General features: G+C 32.5%; 1 protein-coding gene across 7 annotated transcripts in view; it reads left to right on the top strand.

The window, feature by feature from the left end:
• LOC143056777 (kazrin-like) overlaps nucleotides 1-20200 on the top strand; it is a 71537-nt gene that overhangs the window by 39779 nt on the left and 11558 nt on the right. For all 7 annotated transcript variants that reach the window (XM_076229934.1, XM_076229937.1, XM_076229933.1 and 4 more), the window contains 7 exons: nucleotides 3445-3795; nucleotides 5603-5809; nucleotides 7912-8072; nucleotides 8706-8852; nucleotides 11661-11814; nucleotides 12600-12815; nucleotides 19556-19746. In XM_076229934.1, the coding sequence (XP_076086049.1) occupies nucleotides 3445-3795; nucleotides 5603-5809; nucleotides 7912-8072; nucleotides 8706-8852; nucleotides 11661-11814; nucleotides 12600-12815; nucleotides 19556-19746 (1427 nt within the window). The remainder of the gene's footprint in view (nucleotides 1-3444; nucleotides 3796-5602; nucleotides 5810-7911; nucleotides 8073-8705; nucleotides 8853-11660; nucleotides 11815-12599; nucleotides 12816-19555; nucleotides 19747-20200) is intronic.

Below are 20200 nucleotides of genomic sequence, written 5' to 3'. Positions count from 1 at the left end.
GGTTCACAACACATACAATTTGATATGATGGTGCTTTAGAACATAATTGGTTTATACAGGTTTTTGGTTTATGTAGGATTTGGTTTAGCCAAGTTTTACTGTATATGTGAAATTTTTTAGAGAATGTCAGTTCTCATTAGAAGCATTTTTTCTTGAGTGATACATTACCATAAAGGAAGAGTGTCCGATTCTTAGCGGGATACAGGTACTTGAGCATGAAATGTATCGGAAATTCATCTCAGTTGGGAATTGATTTTAGTGAATCGTACTTGGAAGAATCAACATTGGACACAATTATTTATAGCTTTTAGATTGGGATGAGCTTTAGTATAAGATAATATATCCAATGTTTATATAGTGACTTAATTTACATTGGATACTGATGCCCATTGAGGATTAAATTTGAGGAAAATTTATGAGATACAAAATCCAACTCGGAAATCGATCAATGAAATTGTACGTAATTATATAATATTTCATATAACTAATTGAAGTGATTTTCCAGATTATGTAAGAATCCTATTCCAAGAGGGATATCTAAATGTTAAGTCTTTTAAGCTACAGTCTATTTATGCTCTGTTTTTTTTCTCACACTGGATTTAGAATTTTAAGATTTCCTATTTAAATGTTAAATTCTTTTCATGGAGCAGTATTAGATAATAATTTGAGCTTAATAGGAATCAGAGATTAGACCAGTATTTTTGAGAGATTTATCTAAATGCCATTATCAAAAAGAACAGACATTAGACTTTTAGAAAAAGAAGAGGTTTAACTGGTATTTTTGTTGGAGTTCTTAAAAGAAAATTATCACCTGTTTTCATTTCCTGTCTTAAAAGTTATCAGATTCAGTCAGGATTGAATACAGGTACAATGTACCAGATCATATCGTGATGTATCTTTTCTGGGGAAGTTCATCCAGTATGGAATTAATAGTGAGGATGAATGTCCATGCTTAATAATTCATTTCCTTGGTTATTAGTTAGTGTGTCTGAAAGTTCAATAATGTATGTACATACTTAATTTAGATTGTTATTACATTATATATAAAAGATATAGGGGCCTTGGTGGCCCAGTGTAGTTACTTCTGTAATCACTAGCCAGTCAACAACGGGGTTGTGAGTTTGACACCCACTTGTGGGGGCACTCAACTCCAATCTTAATTGACTTTATTAGGATTGTCAGTTTTCCTATCAAAGGTCAGTGGTTTTTTCCGGACACTGATCAGGCCTCCTCCAACAGTAAAAACTGACCGCCACCAAATAGCCTAAATGTGGTGCTTAAAAGTAGCATTAAAACACCAAAAATCAAAATCATATTTTAAAGGTATAGAGTTTGAGAGGTAAGCTAGAGCAAGATAAAATAAGAAAGATTTGGGTATATACCATATTGAATAAAAAGACAAAGTCAGCAGATATACATGTCTTGAATATTTAGGGCAGGGTAGATCGCGGTTGTTGTTGTTGTTTTTGTTTTTTTTTACATTTTCTGAAATTTGACTGTCTGGCCTGCCTGCACAATTATTAATGGAATACTTTTGCCCTTTTCCAGTGATACACCACACACTCTTTTTTTTTGTTGATTATTCTAGTTCAGCCACTGTTAGTTTATAATTTAAAATAATAAATTCAGCAACTGGTTAAAACTTTTACATAAAGTTATATAAATAAGGGGAGGGGTTGTGGTAGCAAAGAATTGGAAGTTGTAATATTAGTGGTCCCACCAAGAAAAGTTTTTGGAAACATACATACAAATTCATTTCTGTTTGTTTATATAATTCAGTACTATATTCAATGTTAGATGCAGATATATTTGAAGGTTGTCTCCTTTGAAATAATAGTTGTGTCTGAAATACAATTTAACCTTTTAGATTAAGTTAAGGATAAGCAGGAAATTTATCTACAAAACTTGTATATTACGGAATAGATTACTATATTTATTACCAATTATGTTTCTATTTACACAGTTAATTGTATGATTGTAGGATGTATTCAATTTTATCCTTTAGAATTGAAATTCTGACGTAATACAATCATCATTTTAAACTGTACATTATAGACGAAGAAGTTTTATGTATTATATTTTGTGACTCAATCCGGCAATCAGAAATGTAATTTCAAACATGTATGTCTATCTGAAAGATGCATAATATCTATGATCTGTGAGATAACATGAAATTTATTGATATTTATAACAAATTAACAGTAATAACCTCTTCATAGAAACATGCATTCTTTAGAAAATGTAAAGAAACAAAAACATTAATATGAAATGTACATTACTAAAAGATATTTCTGGTGAAATTGATTCGTATGCAATCAAATATGAATTAACCTGGAGCTATATACATGAAGGTTAAAAATTAACATGCTTTGTTGTTTGAAAAACAGTTTATCATCAATTTATAGAAGGAGGCATTTAAGGTCTTAATTTGTAAATTAAGGGTTTTTTTCTTAAAATATAAGAACAGAAGACAGTGGATAATTGCTGCGACTAGTGTCTAACTTTAATTTAAATGGCGGAATAATAATCCTACTCTTTTATTTGACAAGGATTGTCAGTTTTCCTGCAGAAATTGGTGATTCTCTCCAGACAGTCCAGTTTCTGCCACCAATAGGGCTGAAAATGGCTGAAAACCTCAATCATTTAATCCATTAATATTTTATGTTTAGGATATATAATATTCCTTGATATATATATATATTGCAATTTAAAAGGGAGAATAACTGTGATTTGATACTTGCATAAAAGAGGGACGAAAGATACCAGAGGGACAGTCAAACTCATAAGGGAGATAACTCATTATTAAGTATTTTTGTTCAGTTTCATTAGAATAAAAGATGATATCCCCCACTTGCTTGCCTTCACCTTATCTTTTCTTTTATATGTCCAGCAATTATATTTTCATCCATTTTTTGTCATGTCCTAAATAAAATGACTTCTGTGCTTGATGCTTTATGTAACATGTAACCACTTGTTAGTTCAACTTTGTATCTTCTTGATGAGACCGGGACCTTGGTGGCCGAGTGGTCTAAGTAGTTACTACTGTAATCATAAGCCAGTCAACACTGAGGTTGTGAGTTCGAATCCTGCTCGTGCAGGTGCACTCGACTTCAATCTTAATTGACTAGGATTGTCAGTTTTCCTATCGAAGGTCAGTGGTTTTCTCCAGGCACTCCGGCTTCCTCCACCAATGAAAACTGGCCGCCACCAAATAGCCTAAATGCGTTGCTTAAAAGTGGCGTTAAAACACCAAAAATCAAAAAAAATCAAAAATCTTGTTGAGACCAGATTTGATACTTAATTTGGTGAATAAGTTTCTTTGAATTAAAATCATTGATCACTTCATTTCTGGACTAACCAAATTTGTGTTCTTTATTTTACAGATTTATGTTCAATAAATGCTGCTAACCAGGAGGTAAAATCATTTCGTTCTTTATTTTTCAGCTATCCAGTCACTGGATTGTCTTAATGATCAAATTGTGGAATACATTTTCCGACCAAGAAATGGCGAAATATCCTTTGACACAGACTTGTCACCAAAACATCAGGACACACTGAAGTCGTCTATGGTTTTGATTAGACGACTTCTGCACGACGCTCAGAGTAAATTCCGTAAGATGGTGGAGGATAATAAGAAATTAGCTGCGAGAATCGACGGATCAATAAACGCTGCCAACCAGGAAGTGAATTCATTACGAGCCGAATTGCTGGACACGAATAAAAAGTTAACAGAAATTAGTGAAATAACTGAATCAACACCTCAACAGGATTGTGGGACAAAGTGTGATGACGAACGTGAGTATTTTACAAAATAAAGAATAATGGGCAGAAAGATATAAAGGGCTTCAAGTGTTACCCTTGACCTTGTGTCCTTCCAACTTTCTATCGTTTGCCCTTAATTCTGTCTTTCTATCATTTTGTCCATCCATCCCTCCCATTTTCACTTGTTTGAAGCTGAAATTTATAAAGCAGGGGCATTCATGTCCTCAGGCACATGTTTGTTTTATTTGTTCTGTTTGGTTAAATTTTTTTTTTTTTTCTAGCAAATAAAATTTGTAAAACTTTTTCATACAGTTTGACTGTTTTGTTTGTTCATCAATTTATACATAATTATGCAACGATAAAAGATAAATAGAGATTTCTGGATAGAGAGATATGGAGAACAAAAACAAGTTTGTTCAGTTTATAATTTCATCCTCTATACCTCATCTGATTTAACATCTACAAGGTTAAAAGGTCATATCTTATTTCAAAGGAAAAGATTATGAAATAAACACAGGATAACTAATAATAATACTTTTATTATCACTCAAAAGGCATCTGTTTTGAGGTATTTTTGAACTTTTTAATTGAAGATTTAATAAGTAAAGCCACATATTTTTATAATCTTATCATTAGCATCTGTGTTCAGAAAAAATTACCATCATGATAACCTATTTCAGGAAACTGATGGATTATTGTATGGTATTTGTAACTTAAAAAAAGAGAATCAAACATTTTATGAATGTTTTTATAAAGTGCAAAATTTTGCTGGTCTTTTACAATATTGTGCCAGCTGTTACTTTTGATATAGATAATGATTCGAAAAACAGTCTCTGGTGAAATTAAAAAAATTTGAATTTAAAAATTGATTCGGTAAATTCAGAAACTAATGCTTCAGGTTTATACCTGTAATTATCTAAACTGCATTTTGAAATTTTTTATATGAATCAAACAGGATTTTTCTAAATATTGCAAAAGTTAAAATTGCATCTTAGTCTAAAATGACAAAATAACAATAATAAATGCACGCAATAATTTCTGAATTTACAGTACTATAAATAGAAGAGCAATCGTTAAGGAACAAAATAAGCAAAAAATAAACACATCCTCACTTCAAAAGTATCACTACCTAGACCAAATGGTAACCCAGGTCCCAGTGACTAGTTGATGAAAAATATTTTTCAATTTAAGGGCTGCACTGAGTAGCTGAGTTTCGTTTGGTACAAAGACATGGATGTTGAGTCATAAATAAATACACTATAACCAAGCATTACCAAATAAATACACTATGACCAAGCATTACCAATTAAATACACTATGACCAAGCATTACCAAATAAATACACTATGACCAAGCATTACCAAATAAATACACTATGACTAAGCATTACCAAATAAATACACTATGACCAAGCATTACCAAATAAATACACTATGACTAAGCATTACCAAATAAATACACTATGACCAAGCGTTACCAAATAAATACACTATGACCAAGCATTACCAAATAAATACACTATGACCAAGCATTACCAAATAAATACACTATGACCAAGCATTACCATTCTCTTTATAAAAAAGAAAAAAGTAAAATACCAAAAATACCAAACTTTAAGGAAAATTCAACAGAAAGTCCTTTATCAAAAAGACAAATGGCAAAATCAAAAGCTCAAACACACCAAACCAATTGTAAACATTACTGTCATGTTTCTGACTTGGAACAGGCATTTCCTCATGTTGAAAATGGTGGATTAAACCTGGTTTCATAGCTAGAAGTATGTACCCGTATTTAAGGCAATGTTGGGTATTCATAAATACATGTATTCTCTGTTTTACAGATATAAATCCCAAACAAAGAGTTGATGAAGATAACGAAATGAAACAATTAAAAGAAGAGAACTCTCGGCTGAAAGCTCAGAATGACATTTTATCTTCACAAGAAAATGGCAAAGATATAAACTGTGATATAAGTAAATATGGTGAACTGAAACTAGAACTAATTCAGACTAAGCAGGAGCTTAATAGAGCAAAGGAGGCATTACAGGGTAAGTTGTAACAAGGAACCAGTTCTGAAATATTGGTAGCCTGTATGCTAATAATAACACATAAAAAGGATAACAGGAATTGCCAAAAACAAACATACAAACATACAAACAAACAAAGCGCTGACTAAAGCAGACTCCTGATGTTTGATTTTCCCACAGCGTTGAAGACCCAGGGTTGGTCTTTAGCTGCTTTCTGCTCTATGTTTGGGTAGTAAATGTCTCTTTGACACTTTTACTGACTCAATTCTCTATTTTAAAAAAAAACACATGACTTGGTACATGCAGGCACAAAATGGGATTGCAGGTTCTTTTTTCATGCTCATTAAATTCACCCTTTTCTCATATTTCATAGACGTAAAACACATTATAAAATCTTGATCTGTCCAGCTACCAACACTATGTCTAATGATTCAAACATGGGTGCGGTAGTTTCTTGCTGCATGTAAGACCTATTAATGACCTTCTACTGTTGTCTGTTCTATGGTCGGGTTGTTGTGTCTTTAACACATTCCCCATTTCCATTCTCTATTTTTTGGAAATAAAATACACCTAATAATTTGGAAAAAAGGATTTAAGGTGGTACCCAACACTTTCACTAAAATTAATTTGGCTCGTTTAATTTTCATAAAATTTTGACAAAGTATTTACTTTGACCCTTTGACAAAAATATAAATTTTTTTGAACCAACCGTTTTGTCAGTAAAATTACACTGGTTATATAGCAATTTGACAAACACCAATTTTGATCATTGAGAAGCTTAATATTCCTTTTACAACACAACATAATTAAAATGTTTAGCTGACTTTACAGAGTTGTCTCCCTGTAGTGTTAGGTACCACCTTAAATGTGCTTTCTACTAAAGAAAGTTATAAGCTAAGATACTCGCAGCTGTTCAAGTGTCTGTTTATATCTAAGTTTTGATAACCAAATTCCTCTTGACAAATAGTTTCTTGTTAATCATGCATTCCTGTCTGGAAAGCCAGAGTTAAAAATATGATGAAAAAAAATATAATAATAATTAGTGCAGGTACGTATTATTGCCAATGAAACAACTCTCTGCAAGCGACTAAATGACACAGAAATTAACAACTATATGTCATGGTACAGATTCAATAATCAGCAAAGCCCATACAGCAATGAAGCTATAAAAGGCATGCACGCAATGAAAAATGTAAAGTTTTGTTCTCTTATAAGCATACAGTAATAAATAACCTCCTTATAAAATTTAAAAATACACAAACATTTCATTGGGTTAATTTCCCCCCAAGTAGTTAGGTCCAGGGGAAATAACTCTAATTGTACTGTATGAACAGAGTAGGTTTGAGGTTGCAGTCTTGTAATTGACTGCTCCATTAGGCTTACATGCAAAACAGCTGATCTTTGAAAATAAAAAAATAATGTGAAATTGTGATTTAATAGAAAAAAAGTGGGTCATGCAACAAGAATATAAGTAACGTAACCCTGAAGTCAAAACATTTTTTTTACTTTCTGTTTGGTGTTTTTACTAGGCCCCACCACTTCCAGTAAACTTTCCTGGATTGATATCCCCAAAAAGATGCAATTTTTTTAAAAAATCTATATATATATTTCAATTCAGCATGAACCTATAATCAAACAGAAAAAATTGAGTCCAGAAAAAAATTCGGAAAAAAGTGGACTATTTTGTTTCCCTCATTGTTTTGACATGCACCGAAAACTGGAGATGTAATATAAGACTGGTACCTTTAGTTATACATGCACCTACACGCCAGATTACAAATTTTAAAGATATACTGGTGTTTATGCACCATAAAGCTCCCAAAACAGAAGGCCATACCAACCCCTTTTTGAAAACAATAAAGCACTATTGAAATCAATGTTCTGTTTGAACTATTACTACTATGGTTGAGAGTTTGTTTGTCTCTGAGGTCAATGTATCCTTATTTGAAACTTTGAAGATGTGCAACAAATTCAAAACATATAAACAAGCCATTCTTTAAAAGACTGCAGTATCATATATGACTTTTTCTGTAGTTGTCAATTATTGTTGAAATCATAATCAAATGCACAGAACAATTCAATCTCCAGAGTGTTTTAAATCATGATATATTTTTATATTTCAGCAATGAAATCTGACAGAAAGAGATTAAAGGCAGAAAAGTTAGAGCTTCTGAACCAGATGAAACAGTTGTACACCACACTGGAGGATAAAGAGACAGAGTTACGGGACTTTATCAGAAATTATCAACAGAAAATGGCAGAAAATGATGAAACCATCAAACAGGTAGACATCTTTGAAAAAAAAAAATTGACATTAGACATATTCATTACAAAAAACTGTTGCTGCAAAAGGAAGATTTTATTTTTGAACTGTTTTTGTTTTTAACAATTTACAGGAGTTATGTTGTGTGTTTGATTCTCCTATGACACTGACATTTAACAACTATTATAGGAAGATGTGATATGATTGCCAATGAGTCAACTATCCACCCAAGTTTGAATGAAGTGGATGTATGCAACTGATAGGCAACCATACAGCCTTCAACAATGAGTAAAAAAACCATAACTGTGTATTGCCTATATAAAAGGCATATGAAACAATTCAAGTGAGAAAACTTAGTCTAATTTATAATTTACTATTGCAAATATGACAGACATTAAACATCAACAACCACTTAACTACAGACTCCTGACTTTGGACAGGCACTTAAAGAATATTATGGGGTTAAACATGTTTGTGAGTGATCTTCCCTAAATGTTCTTTTATATTTCTCTTTTGATAGTTTTCATCGTGAGTTTATAACCATATAATAGTTATTTCCAGCACATATATCCTGCTCATTTAAATCAGTATAAAACCTTCTCATCACAGACAAATCACCATACATTAAATGATGTTATACATTGTATTTTATAGTTGGCCCGTGAAAGAGAGGATACTGAACAAGAGAAATGGGAGATAATCAAACAAGCTCGGGACGCTCAGGAAAGGGCTGTAATTCTACGCACTCAACTGGAATCCAAAGAGCAACACGTTAAAAAGTTGGAAATGGAACTTTCTGTGGTAAGAACGAAATACAACCAAAGAATGTTGTCTAGTTTTTGGAGGGTAGCAGATAGATGTCTTTAAATTTGTTTATATGAAAACACTGTCCATTCTGCAGAGTTGCTATCCGTGACGAATACCACTATTTAATGACAGATAGAGCACTACTTATTGACAAGAAATACCTATTGAACTGTAATGTTTTAAAATTTAAAGCTATTATGAACCAAAAACAGAAATCTAAACTTGGAAATTGCGCCAAATTATTAGAATTCTAAATGACAAACTGGATTCTCTCTGATATTAACCTGTCGGCTATACTGATCATACCCTTGTAATATAACATTTAATGCTTCGTCAACCAATGTACAACGCAATGTTATATTAAATTATATGTTTTTCTGTATACCTTTGTTCAACTTAGGTGATACCAGAATAAAATGATATATAAACTAGTCATTTTTATACGACCGCAAATTTTGAAAAAATTTTCGTCGTATATTGCTATCACGTTGGCGTCGGCGTCGTCGTCGTCGTCGTCGTCGTCGTCGTCGTCGTCGTCCGGCGTCCGAATACTTTTAGTTTTCGCACTCTAACTTTAGTAAAAGTGAATAGAAATCTATGAAATTTTAACACAAGGTTTATGACCATAAAAGGAAGGTTGGTATTGATTTTGGGAGTTTTGGTCCCAACATTTTAGGAATAAGGGGCCAGAAAGGGCCCAAATAAGCATTTTCTTGGTTTTCGCACCATAACTTTAGTTTAAGTTAATAGAAATCTATGAAATTTTGACACAAGGTTTATGACCACAAAAGAAAGATTGGGATTGATTTTGGGAGTTTTGGTTTCAATAGTTTAGGAATAAGGGGCCAATAAAGGGCCCAAATAAGCATTTTTCTTGGTTTTTGCACAATAACCTTAGGTTAAGTAAATGGAAATCTATGAAATTTAAACACAATGTTTATGACCACAAAAGGAAGGTTGGTATTGATTTTGGGAGTTTAGGACCCAACAGATTAGGAATTAGGGGCCAAAAAGGGACCCAAATAAGCATTTTTCTTGGTTTTCGCACTATAATGTTAGTATAAGTAAATACAAATCTATGAAATTTAAACACAAGGCTTATGACCATAAAAGGAAGGTTGGTATTGATTTTGGGAGTTTTGGTCCCAACAGTTTAGGAAAAAGGGGCCCAAAGGGTCCAAAATTAAACTTTGTTTGATTTCATCAAAATTGAATAATTGGGGTTCTTTGATATGCCGAATCTAACTGTATATGTAGATTCTCAACTTTTGGTCCCGTTTTCAAATTGGTCTACATTAAGGTCCAAAGGGTCCAAAATTAAACTTAGTTTGATTTTGACAAAAAATGAATCGGTTGGGTTCTTTGATATGTTGAATCTAAAAATGTACTTAGATTCTTGATTATTGAAGTTTTTTTGGTCCAGTTTTCAAATTGGTCTACATTAAGGTCCAAAGGGTCCAAAATTAAACTTTGTTTGATTTCATCAAAAATTGAATCCTTGGGGTTCTTTGATATGCCAAATCTAACTGTGTATGTAGATTCTTCATTTTTGGTCCTGTTTTCAAATTTCAAATTCTACATTAAAGTCCAAAGGGTCCAAAATTAAACTAAGTTTGATTTTAACAAAAATTGAATTCTTGGGCCTCTTTGATATGCTGAATCTAAACATGTACTTAGATTTTTGATTATGGGCCCAGTTTTCAAGTTGGTCCAAATCAGGATCTAAAATTATTATATTAAGTATTGTGCAATAGCAAGTCTTTTCAATTGCACAGTATTGTGCAATGGCAAGAAATATCTAATTGCACAATATTGTGAAATAGCAAATTTTTTTTTAATTAGAGTTATCTTTCTTTGTCCAGAATAGTAAGCAAGAAATATCCTATTTGTGCAATAGCAAGAATTTTTTTTAATTGGAGTTATCTTTCTTTGTCCAGAATCAACTTAAATCTTTGTTATATACAATATACAATGTATATACACTTTTTACTACCAACTGATAAATTTAAATAATCTTTACCATTCAGTGATAACAAGCAGTTTTTTTACATCTTAATATTTTATGATGTATTTAAATGAGTAGTTATTGTTGCAAACTCCATTAGAAATTTGAATTGATATCAGTTTTGAAAAAGGGAAACGGGGATGTGAAAAAAAAGGGGGGGGGGGTTAAATTTTTCTCATTTCAGATTTCATAAATAAAAAGAAAATTTCTTCAAACATTTTTTTGAGAGGATTAATATTCAACAGCATAGTGATTTGCTCAAAGGCAAAAAAAACCTTTTAAGTTCATTAGACCACATTCATTCTGTGTCAGAAACCTATGCTGTGTCAACTATTTAATTTTAGATTTAAAAAGTTTGAAGAAGAAATCTTTAATTGATTTGTAAAATCTTGGCATTTGTTTTGTGTAAAAAAAAAACATGTAATGTCAAAAATTTGATCACAATCCAAATTCAGAGCTGTATCATGCTTGAATGTTTTGTCCATACTTGCCCCAACTGTTCAGGGTTCGACCTCTGCGGTCGTATAAAGCTGCGCCCTGCGGAGCACCTGGTTTAAAGTGTTTTAAATTATTGAAAAAGAAAAAAAGGAAGAAAATTAAATATTTCAAAATCCTAAATTTTGATGGAAAGAATGTTCCTTCGGCAAAATTCAAAAATTTGATAGCTGACAACAAAGTGTATCCATAATATTAAAGTTATTAAGGGGAGATTATCAGTACTATAAATCTATCAGTTTCAGCATAAGTTTGAAACTCTTTTTTTTTACTTTGAAAGAAATATGAATTGCCTTTTGTAGATGAAAGAGCAAGCAGTGAAGACTGGGTATACTTTACATGTGCCGTCCACACCACCCACCATCCGCTGTACCACACCAAACAGTGAAGATCTGCCACCGTACGAAACACCACCATTGTCAGCTAACCTCACACATAACGACTCAAGTTTTGATGGTATTATTTATGTTCTGTTAATTTTAAGTCGGCTTTGATTAATGTTGAAACTTTTTTCAAATTAAGAACTTTGACTTTGGAGCACATTTGTGTGTAATTTTTTCGTCTGAAGAAGGCCATTGGCGCAAACAAAAGAGGATTTGAAGAAGGCCAGTGGCCCAAACTTAAGAATTTGAAGCAGGCCAAAGACCCAAACTTCAAGAATCTAATGAAGACCAACGACCCAAACTTCTAAAAAATTTATCTTTACACGTTATCAAATTCAAGTATGTAGTCTTTTGATATATCTGCACAATTGTTTTATTATACCACATGTTACTGTGTTATGTCTGTCTGTCCATCCAACCGTCAGTCCATCCATCAGTCCCTCTGTCCCATGAATATTTCGTTACATTTTTCTCAGGAACTACAATACAAGGATTTCTGAAATTTGGTTTCAGGGTTTATATATGTCTGCTATATCATGTGATTTCCAGATTCATCACTCAACAACTTCCTGTTTACCGAACACTTGTATGATTTTTCACATGATAGCCAAGTGGAAAATTTTCGTCACATTTTTCTCAGGAACTACAATACAAGGATTTCGAAAATTTGGTTTCAGGGTTTATATAAGTCAGCTATAGAGTGTGATGCGTTTTCAGACTCATCACTCTACAACTTCCTGTTTACCGAACACTTGCATATTTATACACTATTAAAATTATCCACTTACTGCGGGGGTATCATCAGTGAGCAGTAGCTCGCAGTTTCACTGGTTTATAAAGTTTTCATTCCTTTTCTAGCACAGTTTGGTACGCCAAAAGAGTTGAGAGATCGCAGTAACTCCCTGACGCCATTGATTGACAGTCAAAATAAAAGTAGTATATCATTACCAATCAGTGAAACATCGTCTGAAACCAAGAAGAAAAAGAGGATCAGTCTGGGATCCTTATCCAAAGTGTTCACACGAGGCAGGGTCCGGAGGTCAATAGCAATACCTGTGGGAACTGAGTTAGAAGGTAAAATATCAATAAAAAAATAAGATGTGTTATCGTACATCCCACTGTATATATTACTCTGCTCAGCTCTTATTAAAATTGTATATCACGGCTTTGAGATGTTAAATACGTTAACCCCGCCTTAATAACTTTGACCTGGACAGATCGGCAGCATAATAACGTTTGAATCTACATTGATAAGTTTTACCTGAACTTATCAAGTCATCTGCCAGTTGCTGGTGAAACTAGGAAAACACTTCCAAAAGACGCAAATAAAGCCTGATAAATGGATTATCTGGTTATCTGCATACAGTTGTTGCTCAACACAATATAAAGGCTTTTTGTGGCTCACAGTGATATTTTACATTGTCTTATCGGAGCCTTTTATAGCTGACTATGCGGTATGGGCTTTGCTCATTGTTGAAGGCCGTACGGTGACCTATAGTTGTTAATATCTGTGTCATTTTGGTCTTTTGTGGATAGTTGTCTCATTGGCAATCATACCACATCTTCTTTTTTTATATAATATCAACATGCAGACAACCTGATTATCATTACGTATGGTTGCCAATGATACAACTCTCCACAAGAGACCAAATGACACAGAAATTAAGAGCTATAGGTCACAGAATGCCCATTATCAATGTATTAAAAACCTATATAACACCACAGACATCTATAAATAGTCCTATCAAGTTAGGAATGTTCATCTTCCATTGTTTTTGAGCTTTCATGTTTGATAGTTGACAATAGTAGGAAAATTATGCCTTCAAAATGTGTTACAAATTAACCTCCAAAGTGCATGAGAATTTAAATGTATATTATCCTATTTGATAATTCTTCACATCCTATTTTCTGATGACATTTAGGAAGTCAGACGTAGCAAAACTTATTTCAAAAATCTGCATTGGAAACTAATCCAAGAAGGACAACTCTTACACGAAAGAGAAACAACTTGCATTGGTGAAGCTATAACATTTATTTACCTGTTAAAACCCCAACCACCAAAATGATAAGTCAACGATGTAAACTACAAATTTATTACATCATATTTACTTAAATATTTTAAAACTGTCATCGTATTTTGCTCTACTTCACTTGCTTCTGAAGATTTTAGTCTGACCACACATAAACCTGTTGAATTTTGAATAAATCCTGTACTCCTTGTTTCACCACCTACTAGTAAGAGGCCATTATTGCCTGCATCAATACAAAGTGGTAGAGAAAAATATTTCTCAGTCTCTTTAAATTTTTCAAAGATATCTGATGTAATTTTGGGTAAATGGCTTGTGGTCTTGTCTCTTTCTTTCTCACATAAATAATCTTTGAATATACTAAGATATTCATTAGTCAAATAAGTACCATTCATGGTGTAAATACAAAGTGTATGGTGCTTTTTATTTATGATAATGACATGACCAGTTGAAGCTGTTGCTATGTCTCCAGGACAAAAATCTTCTATGATAACATTTGCATTCGAAATTAAATTGATATTTCCATCATTTAAGTTTATCACTCTCCCTGCACTGTCTTGTGGACAATCAACAACCCATATATCCCCATTGATATTTGATGTTATTTTGTGTGGATATGTAAAGATTTTCTTTCCTTCTGAATCTAAATCACATGAGTGGATTTTCTCTCCCGATTTTGATAAGATCATGAATTTACATTCTTTATCCTTAATGAGACCAACTAATATTTCGTTTTTCTCATTTATGTGGATGCTTATTGGAAAGTAAGGAGACATGTTGACAAAGGTTTTTAATTTTCTCTTCCTTTTGAATGTCTTAATTTCAGTATTGTCTTTCACGAGAATGAAAAGAATACCTTCTTGGTCCATTGAGATATCATGGACACTGACATTTATTTCTGTTATGGTCTGAATATCATTTTCAGCCAGATATACTTTTCTTAGTAAGTTTTGATCATTGTATATCCATGCCATTGTAGGGTCCTTCTTACAAATACATAAACCAGCGAGTTTTCCTGGTATATCAAGAACATACTTCCCTAAGATTTCAAAATCTGTGCTGACATTCTGTCTCATGATTTCAGATTGTGCAATAAAGTCTGTTTGTATTACTGATTTATAATCGCAATTGGAGATGAAATGTAAACGTTTTCCCACTTTTGCATCATAAATTGGAATATTTTCTTTTTTCATTTCTTTTACAACATTAAATACTTCTTCAGGTTGAAAAGATTTCAGTGTTTCATCAATCTTTTCGGTCCTTCGCAATAATATTTGTTTACCTTCTTGCAGCAAAACCATTTCTTTTGAAATTCCTTCATCTGATTCTTTTTTCAATACTTGTAGAGTACTAGTTAAATGATTCCATTTTTCTTTTACAAGCATCAGCCAATTAAAATATTTTAAATTTATTCTTAGTGTCTCGACTTTATAATAATCATTTGAACATGAAAGGAATTTCTCTAATGTTTCTGCATCTCGTGCCATAACCTCAAATTGTTTTTCAGTTTTTTCTTGAATACTTTTTATTTCTGTCAATTTTTCATCAAATGCTTCTTCGATCTCCTTGAATTTGTGATTTGAATGGGACTCCGGTAAACAAGCCGCACATATCATTTTATCGCAATCACAACAGTAAAAAATGCACTTCTGTTTTATGTGTTTCTCACATGGTTTGTTCTTTAGCTCCGCCCTCTTAAATATCTCAGAATCTTCTTCTCTGCAAGTCTTAATGTTCAAAACATGATGACTATCGGAAATTTTTAACTTTGAATGAATCTTGATTTTGCAGCCATCACAGAATAGTATATCACACTCATAACATTTCCATTCTATATTTGTCTCTACTTCACAAAGTTGGCATGTTGAAGGCTTCTGAGCCATAACTACATGTAAATTAGTAAAACGTCACTATATCTTTTTAAACATGTAATAATGATACTTCTCTGTCAAAATAAATTATTTAAGGAAGCTATTGTTATTTATAGATAAAATCAGCTGATGATAGATCCCATGATATAATTCTGCTATCTTAAACATGAACTTTCATTATTTAATCGAAAATAAACAGATAGATTGTTGCATAATATCCAATATACACTGATATGATAAATTTATCATTCAGATTTTATAACACTGTGTTTGTTAATGACAAAATTATTGTTTGCTTTAAGTGCCTTGGAAATATGTTTACAGGTATGCCCTGCTGTAACATTCTCTTACTGAAGTTTGCCTCATCCAAATTTTATGAAAATCATACAAGATGCTTATCACCAAAGCACTAAATCATGTTCAAATTTGGGTAGCTTCACTTTTACCATTCTTGAGTTATGTCCCTTTTTTGGCCAAAGATGCCAAAGTTATAAACAATGCCATGGCAAAAATCAAATAAGGATCAAAAGACAAACAAAAGAATACAAAACAAATTTAAGACTGGGAAACTCTAACACAACCAAATACAAAGTAGATCATAGGTTCTCTGGAAGGATAAGTTGAGCATGCTCCACATGTGTCCTCATAAGGTAAATGTTTTCCTGAGAACTGTAGCTGAGAAAAAAGGACAAACAAATGAGGTCCAGTTCAATGCAGGGTTTATGCTCATATCATGTTAACAAAATTTTCTTGTTCTGAATATGCACAAGAATCTTGGTGCACAAATGGTGTAAGTAGTAGAATCTATTGTAAAACTATAAAAAAGAAGATGTGGTATGATTAGTCTTAACGAGCCTGTTAGCACTAAGGTTGTGAGTTTGAATCCTGCATGTGGAAGGTGTACTGACCCCAATCTTTATTGAGAAGGACTCTTAGTTTTCCTACCAAAGGTTGGTGATTTTCTCAGGGCACTCTGGATTCCTTCACCAGTAAAAACTGACCACCATGAAATAGCACAACAGTGCTGAAAGGGGCATTAAACACCAATCAATCTATCAATAAGCATTGTTATACATGTACAGATATTTGTTTTGTTGAAATCAAAATCAATTGGTGAAATAAAGGAATGTATTGGTCCTTTAAGTGGGAATAAGAAAATTTTCAAATCATGACAATTTTAAAACACAAGTTCGTAATTGAATGGTTTAATGTCTTATGATTATAAAAAAATACATGTATTTTGAATTCAGTCTTTAGAAGTTTCCATTTTCACCAAGCATAAATCTGTTGATATCTTAGCAAATTTAGTATTAATATTTTCACTTCCAACTAGTAATAGTCCATTACAGTTCGAGTCAATACACAGCGCAAATGACAAATATTTTGTCATGTCACTAAAGTCTTCTGGAAATTTGGGTATATTGCTTGCAATCATTTCACTTTTGTCCATGTCTATATTTTTTTTTAAACTGCTAAAATATTCATGAGCCAGATAATCACCGTCCTCTGTGAAAACGCAGAGTCTATGGTACTTAGAATTTAGGACAATTACATGACCCGTTGAAGTTGTGGTGATGTCTGCAGGACAAAAATCTTCCTTGGGATTATTTGCATCTGTAATAAACTTTATGTAGCCATCTTTTTTTATGATCACAATTCTTCCTTTACTACCTGGTGGACAATCAAGAACCCAAATGTGCCCTTTGCTATTGGTAGCTATTTTGCATGGAAATGAAAATAGCATTTCATCTTTTGAGGTCATTTCAAATGTCCGCTTTTTTTCGCCTGACCTTAATAGGACAACGACTTTACATTCTTTATCCTTGATGAGACCTACTATTATTTCGTTGTCCTTTGTAATATGGATGCTGATTGGATAGTAAGGTGACATGTCCAGAAAAGTTTTAATACTTTTTTTGTTCGGTAGACGTGTCTTGATTTCTGTGCTATCCTTCTCAAGGATAAAAAGAGTTCCTCCCGCATCAATTGAAATATCTTGAACTTGAACCTGGATTCCTTTCACAAATTTCATACCATTTTTAGCAAACTTTATTTTTCTTAGTGTGTTCTGATCATCGTAAATCCATGCCATGGTATGGTCATTCTTAAAAAAAGAAACACCAGCGAGTTTTCCTTTGATATTCAGAACATACTTTTCTACAATATTAAATTTTGTGCTGACTTGTTGTCTTGTAGTTTCAATTTGAGAGATAGAGTCTAAATCTGGAATTGTAGTTTGATGCAACAGGGAATTGAAATTCAAGCGTTTTCCAACATTTATGTTATAAGTTGGGAGAGTAACATTTTTAATTTCATGTAGAATACTAAATACCTTTTCAGGTTCCAAAGATATTAGCGTTTTGTCAATTTTTTCAGTCCTGAGCGATAATATTTGTTTATGTTCCTGTAACAAAGCCTTCTCTTTTGAAATTTTTTCACCTGCTTCTTTTTTTGCATCTTGTAGAGAATTTATCAAAGCAGTACTTTTTTGATCTAGGAACTTGTGCAGTAGAGAATATTTATACAATATTCTAAATGCCTCATTATTATAACTTTCATCAACACATGAAAGGAATTTTTCAAATGTTTCTGTATCTCTTTCAATGACCTGGAATTGTTTATCTGTCTTTTCTCTTATACTTTTTATTTCTGCCAGTTTTTGGTCAAAAGCTTCTTCAATCTCCTGGAATTTATGATTTGAATGGGATTCTGGTAAACAAGCGGCACATATCATTTTATTACATTTACAGCAGTAAAAAATGCACTTCCGGTATTTATGGTTTTTGCACGGTTTGTTTTTAAGCTCCGCCTTTTTAAATATCTCTTCTTCTTCTTCTGTGTAAGTCTTAATGTTCAAAACATGATGACTGTCGGAAATTTTTAACTTGGAATGAATCTTGATTTTGCAGCCATCACAGAATAAAATGTCACATTCATAACACTTCCATTCTATATTAGTATCTATTTCACAAAGCAGACAAGCAGATGGAAACTGCGCCATTGTAGTTGTAACACCACAATCTTTATATCACGGCCATGTTAAACAGAGTAGTTTTGTTCAATCCAAATCAATAAATGAACTAAGCGTAATTTGCACTTAATTTACAAATATCAGCTCATTGTCACATGCAGGACAGGTTCAAAGTGTCTTTTTTGTTGATTTGTACTATCAGATTAAATAGAAAATTTAACTTTCCAAAAACTTTACTTTCAATTGGACTTTGTCATAAGTAAACAATTATTTTGTATGTTATAAATAATGCGATTTTATAATACATTTAGTATAAAGTTGATAATTTGACAATTGTTATCAATGAAATTAAATTAGTTAACATTGACATTTCAAGAAAAATAATTGTATTTCTTAGTCTTATTACACATTTCTATGTCCTCCTTAAATTGGTTACTTAATTCTCTTAACTTTAGTTGCCAAATGACTAACACAATTCTAATAACAACAAAACAGATCATGTTGGAATTTGGGTGGCCTCACTTTTATGGTTCATGAGTTATGCCACTTCATTTTCATTCTAACTTATAGTTTGCCTCAATCAAATGTTATGAAAGTAGTTCACAATGCTTATTATTAAGTTATAACCATAAAGTACAAATTTGTGAGGGTCATTTTTACAATTCTCTAGTTAAGTCTTAATATATGCAAATAGGGGGCATTATCTGTGTCCTCAATTAATTTTTTTCTGATATCAATTGGTATAACTTAAACAATTAGCTTTCTCTGAAGAATCATATTCCTGGTTATTTTAGAAAGGAAAAGATATGGTGTGGATTTAGCATTCTAAAACCAAAATGATCAACAGATAATTGAATACAATAAGTGAGCAAGCTTACAAAATTATAATGACCCAACTTTTAACTTTAAAATTATCATGTTACTATTTACATTGTACATTTGCAGATTCTCCTTCACCATCAAGAATTACCTTGTTAAATCCAGAAAATTACCAAGACAAGCTCAAGTTAGTGGAGCAGTCACGTGGTTGTCACATGTCTACCTGGAAAGCCAATCAGGTGTTAGCTTGGTTAGAGATTGTCATCAACATGCCCATGTATGGAAAAACATGTTCAGAAAATGTTAAAAGTGGCAAGGTAATTGTTAACCTCCATAAAAAATGTGATTACTGCTTATATATAAAGATAAGGAGATGTGGTACCATTGTCAATTATGGACAATTATCCACCAGAGTTCAAATGATGTGTAAAAAGCAGTTATAGGCCATCATATAGCCTTCAACAATGAAAAGCCCTACTGTATTTAGATTTTTGGATTTTTGGTGTTTTAACTCCACTTTTAAGCACCGCATTTAGGCTATTTGTTGGGGCCAGTTTTTTGTTGGAAGATGCTGTAGTGCCTGGAGAAAACCACCGACCTTGATAGGAAAACTGACAATCCTAGTTAATTAAGACTAGAGTCAAGTGCACCCGCACGAGCAGGGTTTCTAACTCACAACCTCAGTGTTGACTGGCTAGTGATTACAGTAGTAACTACTTAGACCACTCAGCCACTGACATATCTTATATAAAGATAAAGAGATGTGGTACA

This window comes from Mytilus galloprovincialis, chromosome 13, assembly GCF_965363235.1.
Source record: "Mytilus galloprovincialis chromosome 13, xbMytGall1.hap1.1, whole genome shotgun sequence".
Taxonomy (NCBI): domain Eukaryota; kingdom Metazoa; phylum Mollusca; class Bivalvia; order Mytilida; family Mytilidae; genus Mytilus; species Mytilus galloprovincialis.
This window is presented reverse-complemented; position numbering and strand designations above follow the sequence as displayed.